The sequence below is a fragment of the Electrona antarctica genome (assembly GCF_951216825.1).
Source record: "Electrona antarctica genome assembly, chromosome: 5".
In the NCBI taxonomy this organism is placed as follows: Eukaryota; Metazoa; Chordata; class Actinopteri; order Myctophiformes; family Myctophidae; genus Electrona; species Electrona antarctica.
This window is the reverse complement of record NC_136810.1, coordinates 11,233,791-11,260,865: the sequence shown is the minus strand read 5'-3', so window position 1 is coordinate 11,260,865 and position 27,075 is coordinate 11,233,791. Positions and strand designations below refer to the sequence as shown.

Sequence of the window (27,075 nt, the reverse complement as noted above, 5' to 3'; positions counted from 1 at the left end):
AGTGTTTCTTGGTCGTATATACAACAATGTTGACAAGGAACTGCTACGGAGGAGATAACAGACTTCATGCTAATGAGTTCAGAGACAGGATGCTGGCACGCTGCCTGTCTATAAGTTACCAGGAAGAGAAAATCTGTCAGAAACAAGCCAGGTTTCCCAGCTCATTCTCTCCATGACACAGCAGAGAACCAGGGATGTTTACCACATCTGTGTGGTTATTATGATATCACAGACTAGGCTACATCTGTTATCGTTTTGTTATTGATTTTATGGCATTTAAACAGTACACGAGACAGACCACATCCCCTTCTCTCACCCCGAATCAGGTCCTCTCTCACAACATCTTCCTCTTCAACGAAACAATTGCTTTGAGGCGGTCTACATTTGAAAAGCTATTACATTTCTTTTCCCGTATTCATGTCTGTCAACTGTAATGTTTTATCTATTTGATATGGACATCACAATCACATTGCACAATTGTACAATTTGTAGATGCGTTGCTTACAGTGTATTAGCATGAGTGCTATCCTACAGTGTATTAGCACGAGTGCTAGTTTTTAACACCTGTCCACAGGAATACGGTAACACTTTAGTTAATTAAGTACAAACAAATGAATATATACTAGTGATATTTTACATAAAAATACACATTACATTAACAAAAGCATCTGTAGCATTTCTCTTTCAGATGTTTCTTAATCTAGGAGTTGTTGAGTTAAGTTGTTGAGTCTATTGTTGTACTCATTGCAAGTTGATTTGGACAAGTCTCAGTACCTTAATAATCAAATATGTCTGTCTGTGTGTGTGTGTATATATATATATATATATATATATATATATATATATATATATATATATATATATATATATATGTGTGTGTCTCTCTCGTCTCTCTCCTCTTCACAATATTCTTCTCTTCTTAAAAGGAGTGGTTCACCCAAAAAAAATCTCATGTGTGTGTGTGTGTTCTTTTTCTATCAATCACACACCCCATGAAGCCTTGAATCCATGGATTGTATAGTTTTTGTTGCATTGCCGGGTCATCGGTCAATAGAAGGTCATATAGGTCATTATCATTAAAGTATTAGCTTAGGAATGCGACAAAAACAAAAGAATCTCCATGAATTCAAAGCTTCAATCAATCAATGCGTAGTTGATAGAAAATACCGTACAGTATGTCGTTATTTGGGTGAACTACTCCTTTAAGTGTATTAATCTATGGGTGAGTATTAGGCTATAACATTATACAAGTAGTTTATTTTTTTATTTTTGTTTTAACCTTTATTTAACCTGTAAAAACACATTGAGACTGCGTCTCTTTTACGAGCGGGAACTGGCCAAGAGGCAGAAATAAAATTACACTTCAATACTACATCGTAAATTATCGTCACATTTTGGAACAGCAAATAAAACATCCATAATACACCTCAAAGTACCTATGAAATAAATACAACAAATCACCAAAATCCTAACCTTTTAGTAGCAGGGCAAAATACACAATATAAACCGAAATAATAAATATATAGGCATGAACATAGGTTAGTACATATCCATTCCAAACATGTGCAGGTGTTGGACTGTACATCTAAAATGATCCTTTTGAAACTTCTCAAGGGAACTTTCAAAGCCAATTTTAGTCTGGACTGTAGGTCGTTCCACGACCAAGGGCCAAAGAAGGCCAGACATTTTTACCCCCCTCGGATTTGAATGCTGGTTCTACACACCGTAGCCAAGAATTTGACCTGAGGTTGAGACCATTTTGGACCAAGTCGAATTTGGAGGAAATGTAATCAGACAGTCACAATACTGTGCTGTTTAAAAGTACCTTGCCCAACGTAAGCAGTAGCACAACAAAAGTATAAATGTGGATTCTTTAAGTGGTCAGCATGTTGCAATGCCATCCTGTAAGTTAATAAACAGGGTCTATATTAGAAGCACTTATGTCACTGTTTATTCAAGTGCAGCCAAGCCTCAAAGAGAGGATATTCCGGAAGCTTCCTTTGTAAGCAAATAATTCCCTGTTCTCTGGCACAGGGACTAAAAATACTTCAGACAGGATGTGAAGCCTGCTGCTGAGGTCTGAGAAGAACAACGTCACATCAGAGGAAGCACTATCCATGACACTGTGGTCTGACAGCCAAGGACACCGAGAGGGGAGGGAGAGAGAAGCTGAACTTTGGCTTTTTACTTAAAAGTGAAGGTTATTGTGACGCATGGGTTTGTGTGTTTGCACGCAAGCGCATACATGTGTGTGCTTTGCATGTGTGTGTGTGTGTGTGTGTGTGTGTGTGTGTGTGTGTGTGTGTGTGTGTGTGCACACGCGCATGCGTACGTTAAATAAGCCAATACATCTTCCAGAACTGTGATACATTTACAATTATTGGTGTTACTATAGTGGACTTTCTAATACAGTGGACTTTCAAATAAGGGCATGGGGTTCTGATTTCTGTTCTGATTCAAAAACAACAATAGACAATATAGTGCTACACATATAATACAACAAGTGTGTGTGGTTTTCATTTTGGAACACTGGTCCTGTGTGTGTGTGTGTGTGTGTGCGTGTGCGTGTGCGTGTGCGTGCGTGCGTGCGTGCGTGCGTGCGTGCGTGCGTGCGTGCGTGCGTGCGTGCGTGCGTTAACTTGGATGCAATGTGGCTGACTAAGACTAATTTGATCTGGCAGAGGGAAGGACCCTTAGGACCCTCGACTTGAGGGACTTACGTCAATAAAATTAATTGATCATTCATTCAATCAATTCTTCACTCACTCATACACAACTAGACTGTTCCAGAGGAATACGTTTCCTACATAGTGCTGCTGATGTAATTGTATTTATTTTTAAATGAGTAGTTATTTAAATGAGCACTAGGTTCCATGGATCTATCAAAATGTGTGGTTCCGTATATTCCACTTAAAGGTTTAACCACATGAACCCTAGCGTCCCTATTATGGGGCGAACATTCAATTCATCAATGACAGATCTAAATGCTTCACAACAGGCATTGTGAGCATGCTATTTGGCGTAAAGGGAATAAAGGAGAGGGCCTACTAGTACAGACCCCTGGGGGACTCCGGTCAATTAAGTATAAAGGGTTTAAGTGGTTAACCCATTTTGGGCGGGAACCCCTTTTGGTGTTATAATAGCAGATCTACAAGCTCGTGGCGCGCTTGTAGGTCTGCTATTTTTGAAAAATCAAAGACTGACATAGAAACATAGCTTTTTCAGAAAACTGTCAGGATGTAGAAGACATTTTTAGAATCTGATCTCATGTCAAAATGGGTTAAGTGGCATTGTCTCTGCAACATGATCCATCCAGGTAACCAGGTACTGATTACTGCAGAGATTCAGGAGAACTGGTACCACGGTGTGTCATTCTGCTGCAGGTGTGTGAACATGCCATTGCCAGAGGAAGCACCAGCATGCAGGTAAACCACTCTTCAACCCTTTTCAGTCCATTATTTATTTGCCATTTGAGCCACGGTCCACCATTTGATGACATTTAACCTCTCTGACCCAAGACTATTTTGTTATTGTTGGATAATATTTTCGCCACAATTCCATGGTGTATTGATGTGGTACCATAGGAAAGATAACAGGCAAACATTGATCAAAATAACAATTATTCTACATTCTCTAATTGTGTAGAATTCTTGTAAATTAAGTAATGAGGAAACAATAATTGAACTTGTGTGTAAAATTAAACACGTTTCATTTTACAATCTTAAGAGTGAAATATCTATAAATAAGGGTCATCATTTAGCTGGGGACCACCTGGAACCCCCTCAAGGACCACTGGTGGTCCCTGGAACCCAATGGTGGTCCCTGGAACCCACTGGTTGATAACCAGTGGGTTCGTGACTTCGTGACTTCTCATATGATCCACTAAGGACAGGAATTTGGGAAACCGACCAAGGGCAAACACCAGACGACATGCACACCAACATAGGATTGGAATTTAAAAATTGTGAGCTGACATTCATTGATTTCCAATGACTCATTTCATAGCCCAATACCCGACCATTACCCCTTTGATAACCTAAACCTAATTCTAATGCTAGACCCTCATCTTAAAAATAGTCATTAACCCTCTTGAAAGAGACTTCCAGCAAAATGTCTCCACTCAGAAGATTGCTCATCTTTCTATAAGCATTCCGTTCTTCACAGTTATAGAAGAACAAAGGCGGATGCGCTCAAACACACTCGCACTTACCAGTACAGTAAATTTTCCGCTGAGCAGTTCTGATCGTAGAGGTTCTTCCTGTGGTTCTAGTCTGACGATGCCCTCCTTTAGACGAGTCTCCTGAAAAAAAGAACACACACACACACACACACACACACACACACACACACACACACACACACACACACACACACACACACACACACACACACACACACACACACACACACACACACACACACACACACACAGATTCTTATGGTGTCGCTCTGAAAGAGGCTAGCTGTCTATAAGAAGGTTGCTCTGTCTGTCTGGAGCTAATCTCTCAAACAGCTGGACTGATCAGTGCCAGTAGGCCACAGAATACCTCTAATGTTTTTCACATATGATTTATCATTTTTTAAATATTTAACTTTAATTTCAAAATGGAAGTCTTCAGGGACTTCAGGGACAGGGGCTGAAACATTGCCCAAATTCGAAGTCATATCATATCGGTCATACAGTATCTGTCATAGAATTCGGACCTCCCAGAAAGTCTGCTTGAAGTCCAAGATCTACATTGAAGCCACGCAGTTTCCATAAGTATCCCAAGGTCCACATTTTTATTTAAGAATTAAGATTTAACTAAAAGGTAATATGAAGTTAAATGTTCAGTTCCAGGATAGTGTTAAGATGATAATAATATACCGCATGTAGCTATGGTTGCATTTTCATGGCTCCTTTTTTTTTAATTAACCCAGATCCTTTGTTCTAGTTGCTTATTTAAGAAGACACTTGTGGCATTTTGCCTTTACAAGATAGCAGGTCAAGTAGGGTAAAAAACAGGAAAGACGAGAGAGTGAAAGTGAGGGGAGCGCAAGGGAGAGAGATTAAGTATGAGAGAACGACAGAGGAATCATTGTATCCAGTGTTGTGAACTGGATTTGAACCCACAACAATGCAGCCTGTACGTTATGCATCGTGTCCCATGCAGCTCACCAGTTCCAGCTGTCTATGTTCCAGAAATAATAATAATAATGGCCTGGGCCATGGCTCAGTGGTCCAGGCACCTTGGCTGGCAATCCAGTCTGGCAGTGTGCCGCGGGTTCGACTCCCGATCCCGACGGCCTTTACTGCATGTCTCCCCCCCATCTCTCTCCCCATTTCCTGTCAGCCTACTGTCTTGTCCCTCCATTAAAAAAATATAAAGGCGAAAGCCACAAAAAAAAAACATTTAAAAAAATTCAAAATAATAATAATGTCACAAACATGTTGCCAGAGGTGCATGTTCAGCCTTCACTTTTGAAAAATGTCTGAAGACTGAAAAAAAAAACCACTGTAAAAGCGACCTACACAAATGTATTGCGTATCTGCTTTGCATTTGTGTCTGCATTGCAATTGTTAATATTCCGCGAAAATAACAGCAACAAGTTATTTATTTTCAGGGGCAATTGATCAGGATACAGTGTAGGAGAGACAGCCAGTAGGAAGGCTGAGACACTGTGTTGTAGGCCAGGGGAAACAGACAGCTGGAAAGAGATGGGCCTGGCACAAGTTTCCTAAGGATCTTACTGGGGAAAAGGCGATGTGTGAATTATGGGCATCCCTTCCTGTTGTCATTCGGGATTGTCTTGACGGAACATACACAAGACTTCTCATGCTTGTCCAGAACCTTTCATGGAGGAACCATCCCACTAAAGCTCAGATTTATGGTGGCATCCCTTCCATCTCAGTTGTTGTGGCACAAAGAAGATTCTGACAAATTCTGACTATGCTTTGCAGGACAAAATAAATGACCAGGTCATTTTGGATATTCTTCTGTGGAGACTGCCCTGCCCATCAAGAGGAAGCAGACCACTCACATTTCCAGATGTTCCAAGTAGGGATACAGGACTGACTGTGAATAGACTTGTGTGGCAATGAGCTACAGAGACACAAGGCAATGAGCTACAGAGACACAAGCAATGAGCTACAGAGACACAAGGCAATGAGCTACAGAGACACAAGGCAATGAGCTACAGAGACACAAGCGGCTTGTGTGGCAGATCTCGAGTGCACTAAAATGATGATGTCATTCAATTCATTTGAGTCAACAATAATGTGGGAACACAACCTGACAGGAAAAAAATCATATTCATATTAGTCTGCCTACTTACCCTAGCCTACCAGTACAAGATATCCCTTCACACAGCTGACTCAACTGAATGGAGTCAGGAGTTAGGCTACTGCTAAAGAGCAAGTCTCAAGAGCCATTGATCATTCATTTGAATCGGCTGTGAGGAGGGAAATATTTTAGGGTAAGTAGGCAGACTAATGTGATGAGACTGATGACCCTTTTGGATTCATGTCAGGTTGTGTTCCCACAGTATTATTGACTGACACGGATGACTGAGAACAGGAAGTGATGCCCAGAATTTACGCAAGGCCTCATGGGACACTGGAAACCCGTGTATAGGAGACAGACATTAGGAAAGCTGAAAGGGAAACAGTGTCGGAGAGAAAGGTAAGGTCTGTTCATACTAGATTGACAGTTTTACACCAATTAACTCAGCTTGACTTTGTGAGTTTTAATTGAAGTTGAATCAAGAAATACCATGTTAAAGGTATATTCAGTGATTTCACTTAATTCAAATATCACTTCTTTTTTTGTTTTGTTGTGATAATCCGCCCTACTATAGAGTGTGCTGACCATATAAGGAGTTCCTCCCTGTCCCCAGTTAACCCATGGGGGTCAAAAAACCGTAGGTTTCGTTTTTGGCTAGGTGGCCCAGCCTTCATCCAATCAGGATAGAGAGGGGCCTTCCGCCAATCATGATCAAGCTGGGGCGGGCCTTGGTGTGCGTTCTGTTGGCCTGTTGCGTGTCCCCCCCACTGTAGTGCGTGCATGTGCACATCTCGTTACCGGGGTGGACCGGGGTTTTTTCCAAATCACCCAAATCACTGAATGCTCCTTTAAGAAAGGGACATTTCACATGAAATCACTTCTCACGCACATGAAATCACTTCTCACGCAATCTCACATACTGTATAACTAAAAGGGTGAACATGGCCTGTACTCAGGACAATTATTCCATGTAGTGTTAAATAGGGCTCAGTGAAGTAATGGCAATGAGATTAGCCTGAGGCAGTGTGTGTGTGTGTGTGTGTGTCACAGTGTGTGTGTGTGTGTGTGTGTGTGTGTGTGTGTGTGTGTGTGTGTGTGTGTGGACCGTGCATGCTTGCGTGCGTGCGTGCGTGCGTGCTACATCTGCTTTGGTCATCTGTAACTGGACCGGCTTCTCTCCAACTGATAGATAGAGAAAGAGATGCATGCTGGGATACCTGTAAGAGCCTTGTCTGTTCCTGGTTTATCTATTTACTCATTACTTCCCTGAACTCAAATTTGATTTACAAAGACGGATATCTTACACACGCACACACACACACACACACACACACACACACACACACACACACACACACACACACACACACACACACACACACACACACACACACACACACACACACACACACACACACACACACACACACACACACACACACACACACACACACAGTACCCTGTAGCTGTGGAAGAGCTCAATGGCTCGCAGGACATCGAATTTGCGAGCCATGAGGAACTTGACAGCGAGATCCCAGGACAGAGGAGAGACTCCATGCTGACTGGTCCACTTGTTGATCTCCTCCAGGAACTGTTTTGTGGCCTGAGACAGACAGACAGACAGACAGACAGACAGAACATTAGGTACTCAACTTAACCAGCAACAAGTCCCATTTTGTTTTTAAAAGCTTACACTGCACCACATCAGCTTATAGATCTGCTTTTTTCTGAAAATAAAAATATATATATGAAAGTGTTTGAAAGCGTTTTTTAAACGTTTCTTTACCTATAACAACGTGCCCAAAATAGGAACGCCTGGTTAATAACACACACACACACACACACACACACACACACACACACACACACACACACACACACACACACACACACACACACACACACACACACACACACACACACACACACACACACACACACACACAGTATGTTGTCCTTACGTACAGTAAACACACTCTATACTCCCACTCTGTATACATACACTGACAAACACACATTCTCTAGTACCATATACACAGTGTGCAGTGTCATACACAATATGCCAGTGGTTCTCAAACTTTTAGCTCATACCCCGGTGCACCCCGGGATGCACCACATTGGGGTGCATACCGGGGTAATGCACCCCGGGATGCACCACATTGGGGTGCATACCGGGGTAATGCACCCCGGGATGCACCACATTGAGATCAGCCATTTACACTACTTCTCAAACATTTGTTTTCCAGTTTCTTAGATTTTTCTTTTATTTCTTCATGAAAGTACAGAAGAAAAAAGAAAGAAAACATAGAATTTCTTTCTTTTCAAAATCTTTTTATTCCGGTTTTTGTAACAGTAGCCCAGGGGCAAGTATTAAACAGACATATAAAATATAAAAATAAAACTCAATCCCCTATCCCACCCTCCCCCCACCCACAATCCCAAGGATAGTCGGAAAAACAGTCTGGAGGAAATAAAATAAATATATCTATATACACATACACAAAAATACATGCATACATAATTACAAAAAATAAAAATATAATAAAATAAAATGCAGATTTTTCATAGCAGAGCAGATTTTGTTTCTGTTGTGGTTTGGCGTTGGCCGAGGCATAGGCACGGCACACTATGCAGTTTGTGTGTTGTGGTAGAATGTCATAAACGGGCCCCAGGTCTTGTAAAACTTTTTCTCAGAGCCAGCAATTGAAGAAAACATAGAATCTCTCATGAAAATGTTTGCTTTTTTGGGAATGTTTTTTGAAAATGTTTTGAAATAATATTAAAAACACGATGCCGGAAAACAAAAAATAAAGTGACACATCAAAATGGGTCCAGAGTCTCCCGACCCAGTGTTTGGGAACTAGGGAACCATTGTACGACAACACTAGTGTAGTTGCAGACTCACAAGAACATACAAACAAACACACACTGTATTCCCATGAGGCCATTGGAGGCAGGGAGGAAGTGAAACCAGCTTCAAAATTCAATCCATCCTGACAGGAAGTGCCACATAAGACCTGCCGATAGCTGACACTCATGTGTTCACGGGACCGGATGACCTACATGCCTCTGTGTGTGTGTGTGTGTGTGTGTGTGTTTAACATCCATGACAAACACCATTCAGTGAGCTGAGCATACACATCCCTATCCATATGGTGTGTGAGTGAGAGAGTGAGAGAGATGGCGAAACACACACACACACACACACACACACACACACACACACACACACACACACACACACACACACACACACACACACACACACACACACACACACACACACACACACACACACACACACACACACACACACACACACACACACAGGTAACAGGACAACTCACCCTTTTTCCGTTTCCTCCCGGAATTGTCCCCAGTGAGGGGTGGGAGAGGCTGGACGGCAGACAGCTGGACTTTGAATTTCTCTAACTATAAACTTTCACGACAGCAGACAGCCTAAGTACAAATATAATTTATGTAAAGTTACAGTGAAGTCGGTTCACGGAAGTTGTTGTAGGCTATGTGGGGATTATCTGATGAGGTACCATTTGATTGGGCAAAACCTTACATATACTAATTAATTATACTAAATTGTTTATAGGGTTAATATAAGTAAAATTATATGGCCTTTCCATAGGAGTATATTTTTATATTTTTCCAAAAATAATACAAACAGCTGGGGAAAATTCTGGGAGGAAAAACAGGCAAGCACCGGGGTGAGTTGTCTAGTATCTCCCCACCCACCCCCCTTGCCTTCACGTTTGCCATATGTTTGCCTTACGTGGCCTGCTATCAATTGTTTGGGTACAGCATGGTTATGACCCATGCAGCTTCTCTCATTGTGGTCAATGGTGCATTTATATAGCGCTTTTATCCAAAACGCTTTACAGAGATTGTGCATTACATTCACCCATTCACACACACATTCATACACAGATGGAAGACAGAGGGAAACCATGCAAGGCACCAACCTGCACATTGGGAGCAATTAGGGGTTCAGCATCTTGCTCATTGCCCAAGGACACTTTGACACTAACTCTGAGGGGAGCCCGGGATCGAACTGGGAACCACACGGTTCCCATCCAGCCAGCCAATCTCAAGGCCACTCCCGCCCCTGTGAGTAATGAGTATATTATGGTCTGATCCAATCTCTGTGTTCATGGCATAACTACTTTACCACCGAACCAATCTGTGCGTCAAATGTACTTCTCCCCATGATATCATGTGATTAAAGCACATCACCACCACCTTTCTGACCAACTTATTATCAAATAATAAACACATTCTAAAGAGAGCGTTTACATTTTATATACACACCTGAAAGAAACAAAGAAAAAAGCCAGATAAATATAAACTCTAGAGATATGCCCTCTCAGCCAGCTGGTTCTGGGACTAACAAACAGACACAAGCAGAGTGACCCAAACCTCACTGGACTAAACCAAATTATAAGAAAACAATGACACAGGAAAGAATCAACCCAAAACCAGAGCCAATTGGAATTCTATTTAGCCCTAGATAAGGAATACACAGTGGCAGAATATGTGAGCACTGTAACTTATCCAACACGACCAAAAACTTTGATATGTACAGACTGTGAGCTTAGTGTTGCGATGGAGAAAGCTGCCACAGACAGATCTGGGTCCGAAGAGAAAACTTGCAGAATGTGCACCCACTGCACACAACACAAGATGAGGTGGAAAATGAGCTGCACTTCTAAACCTCCCATCTGTTCCAAGACATCAGAAACACATACTTCCACAGATTACAATTTAAACAACTAAAGAGTTTGAAAACTCTGCAGTGAGGGAATACAGCAATGTTCAAACATAGCAGCATTATTGTGACCTGTACAACCACCTTAAAGACTACTAATCATGTGTGTATTCCTCTGCACAGTAATGATCTCAGTACATATAGCACTCTTTAATTATTACTTGTAATATTTTCCTTTCACCAGCAAAAAATACTTTGTTTCCAAGTTAGTTCAAATATTTGATTGCAAAGTTGCAATGGGATACAACTCCATTTACATGATTTAATTCTATCTTAATTGTATATACAATTCTTAGTATTGATTGTTTTATTTCCCACTTTGGCAATGTAATATGATTCCCATGCCAATTGCCAATACCCAAAGACCCATTGAATTGAAAGAGAGACACACACACACACACACACACAGAGAGAGGGAGAGAGAGAGAGGGAGAGAGAGAGAGAGATAGAGGGGTCAGTATTTTCATTCAAACAGACAGAAGGAAATTAAGCTGAGAGAGACTGTATGGGAGCCGCAAGATAGAAGGTTTTGCTGGGATCTGATCCCAGACTGGCAGGCTAAATGCATAGAACATTGTTGTGATTATTATTTTTGTACACATTCCCACTGTCTTAGTTTTTTTTCATTTATTTTGTCTGGTTTTTATGTCGACCTGACTGTGAGTTATCACCATGCAAACTAAGGGTCCGGTCCCTAATAAACTAAAGATGTATCCTAGTCGATGGACCCACAGTCACACAACAGACACAACACACCGTCGCCGCTCTGCCCACGCAGGATGTAATTATGGTGCTGGGAGAGGGGGAGGGGGGATTTACTCTACTCTCTGCCACTATCTGTGTGGGAACATACAAAGAGCTATTGTTCTATCATGGATCACAGGAGCGCTGAGACATGAAATAGGAGCGATACACAAGCTAAAGTGGAGGGGCTAGGCCTGCCATAACCACCTGATCGCAATTATTTTAGCATAATTGTCAATATCATTTGTATATCTGTATAAATTCATCTGCTGATAAATGAATACATTTTCAAATATTTCCAAAATAGCAGATCATCCACTTTGGAAAAGTAAACTTGACGATATTTAAGTGCAGCATTGTTTAATCCTGTACCATACACATTTTAATTTGAGTGACTCGATCTTTCCTCAACTTTGAGCCACTTAAAGCTATTGAAATAGTCAAGACAAGTACAGTAGGCTCATGGATTAAGGCAAAATAAAATGACTGAAAAAATATCTAAGGCCAAGTCCTATTATGCGATTTGTGAAACAGTGTGAAAGTAGCCCTACCCACACTAGCGCAGTTTCCTAAACTATTAACACAATATGTAAAATTATGTTTTAGTAATATTGTTCCTGTTCTACATACTGCCAATCAGGTGAAGAAATACAAGCTCTAGATCTAGGCTAAATCTAGGCTATTTTTGCTGCGCAACATGCTTCCATAGAAGACATGCTGGCTCCTACAGTGAGTACTATACAGGTATGTAATCCAAAAGACTGAAATCAGTCGTGGAGACTGAGAACTTTAATCCATTATTATACAACAGGTCGTTTCGAGGAAGCAATCTGATTGGTTGAAACAGCTTCTAGACGTTCCTTAAACCAGCGCAAAGGAACACCTACTCAAAACAAAGATTTCAGCTGTGTTTTTCTCCCAGAGCCCAGCAGACTCGGTGGTTAGGCTAGTTTCTTGGGACATTTGTGGTCGTAGTGACTACATCTGTCATTAAAGAATTGGGCGATTATCATAGTTTTAAGGGCTGTTGTAACTGTTGTATAATTGCAATATTACAATTATATTATAATATTATACATTAGAATTAGGAATGTCCCGATACACTTTTTTCGCTTCCGATCCGATCCCGATACCTCAATGTCTGTGTTAGCCGATACCGATACCGAATAGCGATACCAGTGTCGTGATTTCATGTTGTGTTTATAGCTATCTAGCTATATATCTCGTGTTGTGTTTATAGCAGACTCCTCACTCAAATGTGCACTTGCAGTTTGGGCAACTCCAAAGCAAATTCCACATGTCCCAACATTTTATTTACCTGCCATAGTGTCAACCCCGATACCGATATGACAAATAAGGGCCGATCCGATACTTTTCCCGATACCGATACAGTATCGGGACATCTCTAATTAGAATATTACACTTCTGCGATACCTTTCGGAACTCGACCTGCGGGCAAGTTCCTACGGCACCGCAGGCGTGCATTAATGACGATAAAGAACACCCTCTCGTGTAATATCGCTTAAGTAGACTACTACTACTTGCTACTCACGTGAGACATGACTGTAGCAAGCAAGACTATAGGCATTTGGTGCTGAGAATTATCAATATAGTAGACGGCTGTAGCTTAATCTGTTGACATAAAAAAAAGATGAGATCGAATGGTCTTCTGCTGCGGAAACAGTTATGAAAGCTACCATTTACAGACATCATTCATTATCACAGGGATGCGTGGGTTAACAGAGACGACTGGACGTGCTGCTTTTCCTGCACCCTAAAATCTCCTCATTTCCACTAGGTTGTTCTTTTCTTAAACAGTCCTTTAATTAAATAAAATTAAGTTCAGCTGTGCAGTCAGTGGTACAGTCTCAAATACACCAGCACATTGCCTGCACCATTTCGTATATCTGAACGGGGCATCAGAAATATCGAATTACATTCACCAGCAAAAAATGAAGAGCAATTGCAATTGGACTGGAACATCAGCATTTAAATCTAGATACTATAGATCTGTCCAGCAGCCCACCCTCACTTGCACACACATTTCACAAACCCTTACCACTTGGAAATTATTATCTTCTTTCGTTGTTTTTCATTTTCATTTTTATATATTTTGTTAGCATCTTATCTGTATGATTAGGTTATCAGGTTATCTGTCTAGTGTTGTCCTTGTGTCGGTCAGAAAACCCTCAAAATAAATGATAACAAAAAAGATACTATATATATCTGACCTCTTTAAACAGTATATACATTTTCAGGTTGAGATACCAATCTCGTTTTGGGGGGGCGGGGGATTCCTCTTCCTGATGGAAGTTAATTTGTAACCCACATGAAGAGACATGGTTACTGAGTAAACTCTATAGCATATTACTAGCAGAATATAGAGGGGTTTAACAATAAACTTCAACTTGAACTAAAACAAACATGTTAGATGTGGATGTGTTATTATAGGCAACAGTCTGAAATAGCAAATAATTGCATATCTAAGATCACAAGATCACAACTCGTCTTGATATGATGAATTGAATCGATAGGACCTGGACCACAATGGAAACAAGCCTCTTTGCGTTATCTTCTTAGCATCATTGTATAATCGTACCACTATACTTTTTGCAAACTGTATAAAATATCCAATCATTCAATCGAAACAAGCTTGTAGATCGCCTGTTTTTACCATTCGTATATATAGATGGTTCAAGTTCATGCAACTAGTGGCCACCTACTACCCTGACAATATGACTGCAGATATGGTGTCTGTCTTGAACAAACAAGGCACCGGCGCTGAGAGGAGGAGGTGGTAGAATTGATTAGCTTTCAAAAGCAGTGGCAGCGTCTGCATGGGAAGACAGGAAGAAGTCAGTCAGCCACTGGGAGTCCGCGACTCCTGAGGAATACTAAAACGATCGCTGATGATGAAGCCGAGCTTGAAAGACAGGATGTCAGTGTCTGCGGTTCAGGAGAGAGAGAGCGTTCAACACAGCAGGGATTTGTCCTCCTATCGCTGCAGTTTCTTTTCAGATGATTTAACATGCAGGGGCTGACATGAGGTTGCCTATAGCAGCCCTGTGGGTTAGATCACTACCATGCAGGGGCTGACATGAGGTTGCCTATAGCAGCCCTGTGGGTTAGATCAGGGGCTGACATGAGGTTGCCTATAGCAGCCCTGTGGGTTAGATAGGGGCTGACATGAGGTTGCCTATAGCAGCCCTGTGGGTTAGATAGGGGCTGACATGAGGTTGCCTATAGCAGCCCTGTGGGTTAGATCAGGGGCTGACATGAGGTTGCCTATAGCAGCCCTGTGGGTTAGATCAGGGGCTGACATGAGGTTGCCTATAGCAGCCCTGTGGGTTAGATAGGGGCTGACATGAGGTTGCCTATAGCAGCCCTGTGGGTTAGATAGGGGCTGACATGAGGTTGCCTATAGCAGCCCTGTGGGTTAGATCAGGGGCTGACATGAGGTTGCCTATAGCAGCCCTGTGGGTTAGATCAGGGGCTGACATGAGGTTGCCTATAGCAGCCCTGTGGGTTAGATCAGGGGCTGACATGAGGTTGCCTATAGCAGCCCTGTGGGTTAGATAGGGGCTGATATGAGGTTGCCTATAGCAGCCCTGTGGGTTAGATCAGGGGCTGACATGAGGTTGCCTATAGCAGCCCTGTGGGTTAGATAGGGGCTGATATGAGGTTGCCTATAGCAGCCCTGTGGGTTAGATCAGGGGCTGACATGAGGTTGCCTATAGCAGCCCTGTGGGTTAGATAGGGGCTGACATGAGGTTGCCTATAGCAGCCCTGTGGGTTAGATCACTACCATGCAGGGGCTGACATGAGGTTGCCTATAGCAGCCCTGTGGGTTAGATCACTGACATGAGGTTGCCTATAGCAGCCCTGTGGGTTAGATCACTACCAGGGGCTGACATGAGGTTGCCTATAGCAGCCCTGTGGGTTAGATCACTACCATTTAGAGGTTAGGGGTTAGGGTTAGATCACTACCATGAGGTTGCCTATAGCAGCCATGTGGGTTAGATCACTACCATTTGTGGTTGAGATTTCTGGTTTATTTTTGATGAGATTTGACTTTGATTTCTGGTCGACAAGCCGCTTCCTTCAAATCTGACCCAAATGCTAATTAATGATTAATTACGGCATTATTTTATGGCTGATTATCATGGTGAAAGCAGTGCACATTGTTAAACTCACCCTGGCTGGTAGCATTAGTGGCTGCCAGCTAAATGTGACCCACCAAAAATAAACATATTTGAACTGGGGACCCCCCCCCCCCCCAACCTGACTTTTTCTTTTGTATTAAAAATGTCTTAAAAGCCCTTAAATTGTCATTGTCATGTGGGGTTCTCCACATTGCCATATTAGCATTCTCAAATCTTGGTAATATAATAGTTTTTACTCTCCCTTTAATGGAAAATAAATAGACCAGTCCAAAACTGATGATTGATAGCCGGCAGGAACCAAATGGACCCTTCATGTGTCTGGAAGAGCAAGTGAACAAATGGAGGGTCCATTTGTACACTTACTAACACGGAGCATTTTACAATGTAGATTGGGGTCTACCACTCTACCAAATGGGGGCCAGTGGCCTAATAATACACATGAAACTGAGGGCCCTTGAAATTAAAAAGGTTGAGAATCACAGTCACTGCCCTACAGTACCATGAGTTATGCAGATTTAGCATCTTTGGCACTAGAAGGAATGGTGTTTGTGCTTGGGCTACGTAGAACCTTTAACCCTGGCAGTTATAGCCATTTAGCTACAGCATGCTGTCCTACAAGGCCAGCAGTAAATGCAGTAATTGAACGCATGAGTGCTGAAAATGAGAAAAGTGTATTTCCTGTATGGCCACATTCATTATTAGCACAAAAGTACAAAGTACATAATTTAGCAGTCAGTCATCATGGGTGCAACTGCTGTTGACATCACTTCCAAACTCTAGTTGCCATGACCTGTGAACTTTAAAGACACAAAATGTGTTCCTCGTTTTTGTTTGCATAACAGAAGAGCATATCCTATTCCTCTGCCAATATCGCCAAAGAAAACTTCCCATCACAGTGTTTTCAGGTACTCTTGGGTTTCCAAGATCTTTCTCCTTATGACAGCTGCTCTCTCTGCGTGTGCGTGCGTGCATGTGTGCGTGCGTGACTGTGTGTGTGTGTGGGCCTTGTAAGGAGTGCTCATGGGTGCCGGCCAATGACCCTGTGTTCCTGGAGGGGCTGAGTCTTGTTTGGTTTCTCTGTGGGGTTGATATCCGCCCGGCGGAATTCAAGCGTGGATTGAGTCACGACTCAATACTGACTGTTTTCTCTAGCAAGAACACACCGCCGAGGCCATTTTTTGCCACTTTCCGTTCCCCATGAGCAAGGCACTTGCAGTAAACTCCAACTGATAGTGGGAACCGTAGAAGACTGGGGTTGTACAGGGCAGCTCCTAGTAACCAACCGTAGAAGACTGGGATTGTACTGGGCAGCGTACATATTCTATATTGGGCAGCGTACATATTCTATATTGATTGATTGAAATATGTAGTTTGCAGAATTACAGTACATTTCAAGCACAACTAAATACAAAGAACTGTTAACTGTGAGTGGACGACCCAATAAAGCACTACACTTGTTTACAAGAGGGTCCACCTTGTTCAATTCATCATAACATTTAGAGACATACAAATATACACTTCTATATAGCCAAAAAACAGGAAATCATCATCATAAAGGAGGTAAAAGGGAAAAGAAAACGTATACAGTGAGGGGAAAAGGGGGTGGGTGGGGGTCTGGGGGATTCAGGCCAGGGGGCCAGTTTCGAATTGCAGCCATCCGTAGGTGCCCTTTGAGAGTGGTTTTGAAGGAGTCAAGGGATTTGCATGTCTTAATGACCGTTGGTAGGGCGTTCCACATTTTGGTGGCATAAGAGCGATACTGGGCAGCAGAATTGTGTACAATAGAACACAATGGTTGGAAACAAGCCCCTCAAGGCTTTTTGGATTATCCTGTTAGCATAGCTTTTTTGACTGCACTGTACTGTTTATGAACTTGTTAATAAAGTATGCCATCAACCAACCAATAGCTCCAACCATTGTTTCGAGCAGAATGATTAACAAAGCCAGTGATGTATTACAGGTTTTCAATGTAATGAGTCCCGGGATGCAGGGATGGTCTTTTAGATGAGTCCAGGGACATTTTATGAGTCCCACTTCAACGACGTTAGGAGTCATATTTTGCCATTTTTACAAATTGCAGCATTTCACTCCCATTTAATTTTATATGGTTATAATGTTGTTATATTCATGTAGAAAACAGATGAAGAAATGATTATTATAACTAAAGCTAGCAAAATAAACTAGAACAGTACAGTAGTACAGGTCGTTGTTTTATTGCGTCCCTTAACTATAAACTGCGTTTTGGGATGCAAAATGCACCCTGTGGCGGCTGTGCTCAGGAGGTAGAGCAGGTCGTCCAATGATCCATGGGTCGGCGGTTCGAATCCCGGCTCCTCCTGTCTACATGTCGAAGTGTCCTTGGGCAAGACACTGAACCCCAAATTGTTCCCGATGTGCTGGTTGGTACCTTGCATGGCTTCCGCTGCAATCGGTGTATGAATGTGTGTGTGAATGGGTGAATGTAATGCACAATCTATGTAAAGCGCCTTGGATAAAGGCGCTATATAAATGCACCATTTACCATTTACCCTATTTTAATCTCTGCAAAGCATAGTGCTAAAAGCATGAAGTTGTGCCACTGCCATCATACACTAACAATCAATCAATAAAAACAAATGATTCTGTCCGAAATATAGGCAGTGCACAGTTTGTGTTTACAAAGATCTTCCAACAATTTTCAGGATGAATCTCAGCGACAGTGAGTCAATGTGTCCTGTCTTACAGACAGTAAGTCGTTCAGCCACTATACTATGCTCACTAACTGCAACTCCCAAGTTCTTGTAAATTAACGATGAGTCAGTTTGTGGACACTGCCGATGGGCTCTTTTACTCTTTAATGTGTTCCTTCCAGATTGCCTTCGCTTGCTTACTGATATCACCTCATGCACTCACTGAAGTTAATTACATATCGTTGCTGTCGGGGAGGAAACCTCCTAACTCCATTTTTGAGGCTTTAGATTTTTTTTGCATAAATCAGTGCTATTGAACACCTTTTATGTCTTTGTGTGTTATTTAAAAAATAACACACAAATAGAAAAGTAGTAAAAGTGCTTTGGACAAAACCTCTTAACTCCATTGGACCCTCAAAATGTCTGCTAAAGCAACCAACTCCACCACCTCTCCCCATCTCATGCAAGTAATTGACAATATATAAAGTCACAAGTTCACAACACCAACTTTGGTGAGGCACTATTGCTTTGTTTTCAAAACATAAGGATTTTTTATTATTTATTTCCTGAAAAATGAACATTTTGGAGTTGGGTGGTTTCTTCCCGACAGCAGCGATATCATATTCTGCAGTCGTTTCCTGGCATTATTACTAGATGGTTGTTGAGTCGACGGTGGCTCATTGATGCATTGATTAGGTCAGTTACGGTAATGCAAAACAAAAGAACACTGAGTAATGATGCCCCTACGGTAATGCCCACCACTGATGCCCAGAAATGAGTAACGGGCAGGCTCTCAGACACGTGGTGCAAGCTACAGAAACACCTTCTGTGGATTTTCAAACAGAACATACAGTTTGGTACACCCATCTGGTGAACAGCTGATTACACTCATTAGTCCTCCATATGAAAGCACGAATACCAGAACACTCGCCAGTCGGCACCATAGAGTATAAAGAAGGATAGAGACTGAACTGGCGCGAAGCTCCCCCCCCCCCCCCCCCCCCCCCACCCCCCGCTATAGAGGGTATGCGCGTGACATCATCAGCAAATCAGGAAGTTATGCAGGAACGCCTACTGAGTGGCAAAAAACTACTTTCTGGCCTTGACAGCCCATACATCCACACAGAAAAGTCATATCTGATTGCATTAAACAACATTAAACGATGTTAAACTCACTTTGCCTGTTGCTTTGCCACTCGATGTGCCATTCACTTTAAGCATGCGCATACTCTCTATTCATGTCAGTGGAAGTTGCTCAGTGGTGTTTTGAAGCACCAGGAAGAACCGTCTACTTCCGCATTTGCCAACCAAATTTTGGTTGGCAAATGCGGAAGTGCAACCGAGCGCTCAATGTTAAAGCCCAGCTGCATGGGGTTTCCGGGTCATGAATCCACGGGTCCGCCTGTAGTCCCTCCTCTTACCACTAGGGCCCAGTGCTTCAACGTTGAAGAGCCTCACTAGGGCCTTGGTCGGCACCAGGTATTCCTAAACGTAACCTCAGTAAAACAGTGCCAAAACCTAACCTTATTCCTAAAACAGGTAAACTTGACTTAACCTCAGTAAAAATAACCAACTCTAAACGTATTTCTAACATTATCCTCAGTAAAACAAATACAAGAACCAACTGGGGCAAGCGGTCCACGGAATGAATGGGGCGAGCCTTCCTGTTACCCTCCCTACCAGGTCCAAGCAGTGGTTCTCCATGTGGTCCAGGGGAGCTACACTATTGGTAGTTTACTACCAGGTAGTTCATTATCTTCAGTGTTGAAGACCATATATATATATATATATATACACATTATATATATGCAATAAAGAAATGAAGCATAACTGAATCTTGTCCTGAGTCTCTGGAGTGTGCGGTCCCTTCCTTTTCCCTGGGTAAGTTCTCTTTGGCCTGCATTTATACCTTGCCTACCAGCACCTCCCCCACCTGGATGTGCAAGTGAGAAGCTATATATATATATATATATATATATATATATATATATATAGCCGTGTAGGCTTTGTCAGGTGCTCAGGTGCTATATATGTGTACACGTATATAGCACCTGACGAAGCCAGGTGCTATATACACATATAGCACCTGACGAAGCCTACATGGCGAAATGTGTCATGCGAATAAAGCAGCACAATGAAGCATTGCATCTTGTCCACGAGCATCTTTTTTGGAGTGTGTGTGGTCCCTTCCTTTCCTAAGTTTTTTCTCTGGTTTGCATATACATATATATAGTTTCATAAATCGAAATGATGTAGTGGGGGTCCCTGCTTCATCTATCTCACTTGCAATAATGTAATATGCTTATCAAGCAGAAGAAAAACAAAACATGAAAATATTGATTTTATATGGAACAATCACGTGTATACATATTTGTGTACATGATATGATACTTCACAACACAACTAATTATTATTATTAGTTGAAGAATGATGACGATCGACGAATCAATTATTTGTCTAATGATTTCACCCCTGTACTGTGGTCTGCTAGTGCCTATGGTGTATCAATTTGATTATCAATGCCATGCTGCTTCATAGACTACAATAGCTCTGCTGTTGCCAAACAGCTTTGAAGTGGAGCTCAGTTCACTCAGTCCTATTTGGCACCAGTCAATAGCAAAACAGGAAGTTCATAACGTCACTCTATACAGCCCCCCCCCCCCCCTCACACACACCTCTTTGCCTGCCTCTTCCCCCACTTTCGCTCGCACTCACTTCCTGGGAGTAGACAAAACAGGAGAGCTCAGAGCTGCAAGCATGCATGCACACGCGTGTACCCCACACACACACACACACACACACACACACACACACACACACACACACACACACACACACACACACACACACACACACACACACACACACACACACACACACACACACACACACACACACACACACACACAAAAGTGTGCAATCTCTTGCACGCACACCCCTCCCCCAGTTTAGTGGGAATGCTTTTAACAGCTGCTTTTAGAATGAAGTTCTACCATGCTGTTGGGGGCTCCCAGGAGAGCAGCGCGTGCACATGCGCGCACACACACACACACACACACACACACACAATGTAATAAGTGCCTCGTGCCCAGCTAGAACTACTATGTGCGCGCACACACGCACACGCGCACACACACACACAATGATTCTAACATCCTCACCCCCAACATGGAAGGGGGGTGGGGGGTTATAAGTGTGTCCAGTATCCTAACAGGGCTGAAGACGAACCCGACACAGGAAATGAAGATATATAACTTTTATAGGTTGAAACACTTAGTTTCAACCTTGCATCCCTATTTTGTGAGGGAAATCACACAACAAAATGTAAATACCGGTAGTTAAATTCATTGGCATTCCTAAATGTATTTTCGAGAGAGAGAGAGAGAAAGAGAGAGAGAGAGAGAAGAGTACAGACTGGGAAATGGTTTACTCAAAACTCCTGCAAATTAATAATTATGTTATATCCACAAATCCAATGTTCTCTGGGATTAATATAGCAAGTGGTTCTTTAGATGGTCAGCCAAGGTTCCTTCCAAATGGACCCTTACAGGTGGGGTCCTTGAAATAATAATTTAAAAAATAACGTTTGAGAACCACTGCTTTAGACCAATATAAAAAAAACGTAAACAAAAACACGAGCCTTTCCACTGCAGAGGAAAGTATGACGTTTTTATTATATTGTGATACTTGCTTTGGCAATGTAAACGTTTTCTTATGCCAATAAAGCTCATTTGAATTGAATTGAATTGAATTGATCGGGTTCAGAAAAAAGAATCGTGTTCCGGTGGTGGGTTTCGGTTGGCGTGGCATTGTTTTTGTTCCCCACATAGTTACACGTAGCCAGTCAACTATTCCACAATCTTCGAATGCTACTGTATATACCGGTAGTCTGGAACTACACCGAAATCAGAGTAAGGAAGCTGCCATTTCTGTTCACGGAAATATTGTAGCCTCAGCCGGGAGGCGAACCCGGGTTCCCCATTCCAAAGGCACAGTACATTACCAGTCGACTAAAGAGCCATGGCCCGATAGGCAAGTAGTAACGCAGCACTGATTAGCCTACAGTCGTCGTCCCCCACCTGGAAGCGCGTCCAGCCAGGCGCTAGGCTCGACTGACTGGGGGGACCTCCGTCCCAGGGAGACTTACGGAGCTGTCGACTACCTAGGTTAAGGTCTGTGCTGCCCAGGAACATACTTGTAGAGGTTACCCATACACACCGCTGCCACCAATGTAGCCTCGGACGGGAGGCTAACCCGGGTTCCCCATTCCAAAGGCACAGTATGTTACCAGTCGACTAAAGAGCCATGGCCCAATAGGCAAGTAGTAACGCAGCACTTACTCATGATAGAGCTTACTACAGACTGTATGACGTCACGGAAGCATTTGAAAATTGCGAGAGGCAACTGTCTGGCAACGTGAGACGATTCCCCACATGATGCAACTCAATTAGTTTAGCCTCACTAGTCGTGCTACGAGTTAGAATAAGAGAAACAAAATTATTATACCAAACTAAACACATTTTAAACTAGGGGAATAATTTTGGAAATGCATGGCACCGGAAGTTACGGTCGCCTGACGACGTAAAGTTATTTCCGCTCCGACCGGATCAGAAACCATGGTCCAATTCTATTCCGTGTTTGGGATTTCAATAATTGGGTCTTATCAGTACAGTCACCCCAATGGGGGAAAAAACTTTATTTTGTTACATTTTTAATCAAAGATGTATATGGAGTCATGGACATGGTAAAAGATTTTTTTTTTTTGCCACCGACACATTTGTCTAGGGACTCATTGATGTCCCCACTCCCCAATAAGGTGTCCCTCTGTGGGACTAGGTGTGAGGCCAATTAAGAATCCAATTAACATTCCAGGGTTGGATGAGGATAGGTAAACTGGCCTCGCTCTACTACACGGAAAATAGTGACCTGGTGAATTCTGTAACCCCAGAGCTATGTTGTAACTCTACTTTAGTTCATCTTTTTGTGCTGAAAAAAACCCTCTAGTCTATTCTCTAGGCTATTCAGTCCTGGTTCTTATTTTAGATGAGCATTGATCGCACACACATTATAAATGCTGTGGTAAATGTTTACGTTTTTTTGAGTGGTGTAAACCACTCCTACAACTGGCTTTGTTAGTTTACGTGTCTGTCCGTACCAAAAAAATCACACCCGTGTGAACTGAGTGGTGTAAGGTTTTATATAGCATGATCAGCTGTGGTCTGACGTAATGTCTGACGTAATGAAATCACACCCGGATGTGATTTCACAACTGGCTTTTTTTGTGCAGAGAAAATGACCATGGTTGCTACGGTCATCCAGTTCACCCGGGTGTGATTTAATTACGTCAGAAATTATTTTGAACATAGCAACCATGCTCATTTTTTTCTGCACACAAAAGCCAGTTGTAGGAGTGGTTTACACCACTCAAAAATGAGCATGGTTGCTATGGTCACCCAGTTCACACAGGTGTGATTTCATTACGTCAGACATTACGTCAGACCACAGCTGATCAGTCTATATAAGACCTTACACCACTCAGTTCACACGGGTGTGATTTTTTTCTAAGGCAAGGAAGAGGGAAGCATCGGCCATTATGAATTTATGCATCCTCTTGACAGTAAAAAACAACACACAAACCAATTAAAACACTTTTCTAGTATGTAATGGTGCCGCGAAAACTACTGTTGTGAACTCTGTAGTCTCTCGAGACAGACTGTTATTCCTTATTTTTTTGACTGTGGGTTCTCAGATTGTGAAATTGAAGTCTCGTCTGTGACATTGGGATTTGGGTGTCACAGACTTCGATGGGTTACGAATTTCGGCGTAACACAAGCACAAGGAAAGAACTTCGCAGGAAGAGCAGCAGCATTACAGTCGTGCATTAAAAAAGACACCAAAAAAAGGAACAAATCGATACATTTCCGCTCTCCGTTAAATTCGTCTATGGTTAAATTAAGCCCGATCATAGTTTTCGGAGACGGACACAACACCGTCGTGCGAAGGAGTATAAATCAAGCATAAACAAACTGAGGCCTATATATGACCATTACATTTTTTTAATTTGTCTCACCTGCAGATGATTTTATTCGCAGATCAAAGAAGAAAAAAAAAGTTTAAAAAAAGTGGATTTCTTTTTTTTAAAAACTTAAGTAAAAGTAAAGTATCAATACTAAGTACAGGTCTGGTATTCTGAATTTACTTGAGAAAAAGTATTGGCAATTTGGCATCAAATGTATTTAAGTGACACATCCATTTCATATTTTCAAAATGTACGAATTAATTTGAAAATAGCAGATCTAAAAGCTCACGCAGTCACGGTTGTGAGCTTGTAGATCTGTAGCCCCTCTCGGGACCCCGTAAAGGTTTCTGACATTTGGCTGTTTATGTAAACATCCAAATGTCAGAAACCTTTACGGGGGTACCGAGAGGGGCTAGTAGATCTGCTAGTTTCAAAATAAATAGCCGAAGTGGATAATGGATGTTTTACAATCAAAATTAATTAAGTAACTAAAGTTGTCCAATTATTGTCCTGGAGTAAAAGTGTAATATTTGCCTCTGAGACAGTGAGAAGTGAGATGTAAAAGAACTTTAATAAATTTGGAAATACTGCAGTAAAGTTTAAAAAAAACCCATCAAAATTGTACTCAAGTACTGTGTTTTGAGTAAATGTACTTAGTTACTTTACATCACTGCAAAAAAACACGCGAAATTGTGTTCAAATTAGGAATTAGACAAATGAACGCTAATATAGGGCTTTTTACCTGTTCTTCCTCTGCAGATAAACTGGCTGCTTCCATGTTTGGTTCAGTTTGTTAGATCACCTTTATCAGCCAGATGTATCCTATCCTCCTGCTGAAAAGAAAAGACGATGCAGAAAAATGTCTGTATCCCCCTCTCTCTCGCTTCGTGTAAAAACTGCTCGTAACGGGGTTCAATCTGTCTTTTCAGGTTTCTGCTGGCATTTGGGGGCGAGAGAAAAAAATAACGTTTCCGGAACACAGCTCGGACGATTCTTCAGATTTATTGAAGATGAGATGAAATGCCCGATCTTCCACACATCCATCCAACAAAAAGTGCAAAAAGAAAATCGTTGATCGTGTGTGTGTGTGTGTGTGTGTGCGTGTAGACGAGGTTTTCTACGTCTCTTTACGACGGGACGAGAATAATTCCTCCTGGATTTCAGCCGTCATGGCTCAACTCATCTCAACACATTTCGTAACGACACTCGGGGTTCCACTGTTGCATCTGTCTGGCGTCAATAATGCCTATAGTTTTAAATACAAGCGGTCGTCGCCTTTATAGTGAAGTGAAGCTATTATACTACATACATAAACATTTCCGAGGTGGTTGGTTCAGAATGTTGCTATGCCCCCTGTCGGTTCCTCTTGAGAACACACTCTCTCACTCTCTCTCTCGCTCTCTCTCTCTCTCTCTCTCTCTCTCTCTCGCCACTCCCCCTCCCTCTCCCCGCCTACTCCTTCATTCATAAAAACAGCAGAGGGGAAAACTCCATTTTGAGTCTCACCTTTAAAAAAAAGTCAGTGTAGGCAGTAACAAACCTGTAGGCTATATTGTATTTATTATATTGACATTTGAATATCTTCTACTTTAGCCTATTTATTAAAACACATACAAGGTTGCAGCCAGGCAACATGAATTTGATGAATTGAGTAGGCTACATATGGAGCCCGGTTGGTCCCAATGGAAACAAGCCATGGTTTTCTTCCTTAGTGGACCTTGAACTCAATGAACTGTACTTAAATTCCCTGTGCTTATTGAGCGGTGCATTCCGCTCCATCAGCACGATTTTGTCATATTAAGTATTCAATCAATCAAATAGAACAGTGGTTTTCTATTGCATGTGGTCTCTGACCATGCATTTAATGTAAGGAAAGATTTGAAGATTTCTTTTTATCGACCACTATATTGGTGCACAAAATGACCTGGTGATGTATGACGATGACGCATCAATGTTGTAATTAAGTCAGATATCAATAACTTCTACAGAAAAGGGAATTTCAAGGGAAAGTGCAGGCCTACCGCGGATTGACTGGTTGAGTCACCATTATTATCAAACATGCCCATATAATCATGCAATCGCATGTGTCTGCTGTATGGAAGGTTAAGAGCACAGAATAAGGGCAACCATGGCAAAGGAACAGACCAGTGGTTCTTAATCTTTTTTATATACATATACTGTATATATATATGTATATTTCTGACTGATTGAAAAAAAGGCTGCACAAATAAAGTCTGGTGACCACCGGAGACGGGTGACAGCCGGAATGTAGACGGCACCCGGGAGCAGTATGGCGCACAGGCCTGTGTCTTCCGTGAGGAGGAAGCCCAACAAACCCACGCGTCGTGAGGCCTTTAGGAGGGCTATTCAAGCCGCAAGCAGAGCCTGCAGCACGATAAGATCATACATCTTATCAGCTTATGGGAGTGCATTTGGATAT

General features: G+C 42.1%; 1 protein-coding gene across 1 annotated transcript in view; it reads right to left on the bottom strand.

Moving 5' to 3' along the window:
- ptpn9a (protein tyrosine phosphatase non-receptor type 9a) overlaps window positions 1-25,914 on the bottom strand; it is a 40,920-nt gene extending 15,006 nt beyond the window's left edge. Inside the window, exons 1-3 of the mRNA XM_079501162.1 lie at window positions 25,378-25,914; window positions 7,723-7,866; window positions 4,211-4,300 (exon numbers count right to left, since the gene is read on the bottom strand). Of these exons, the coding sequence (XP_079357288.1) occupies window positions 4,211-4,300; window positions 7,723-7,866; window positions 25,378-25,413 (270 nt within the window). The 5' untranslated portion in view covers window positions 25,414-25,914. The remainder of the gene's footprint in view (window positions 1-4,210; window positions 4,301-7,722; window positions 7,867-25,377) is intronic.
- Window positions 25,915-27,075: the final 1,161 nt, after the last annotated feature.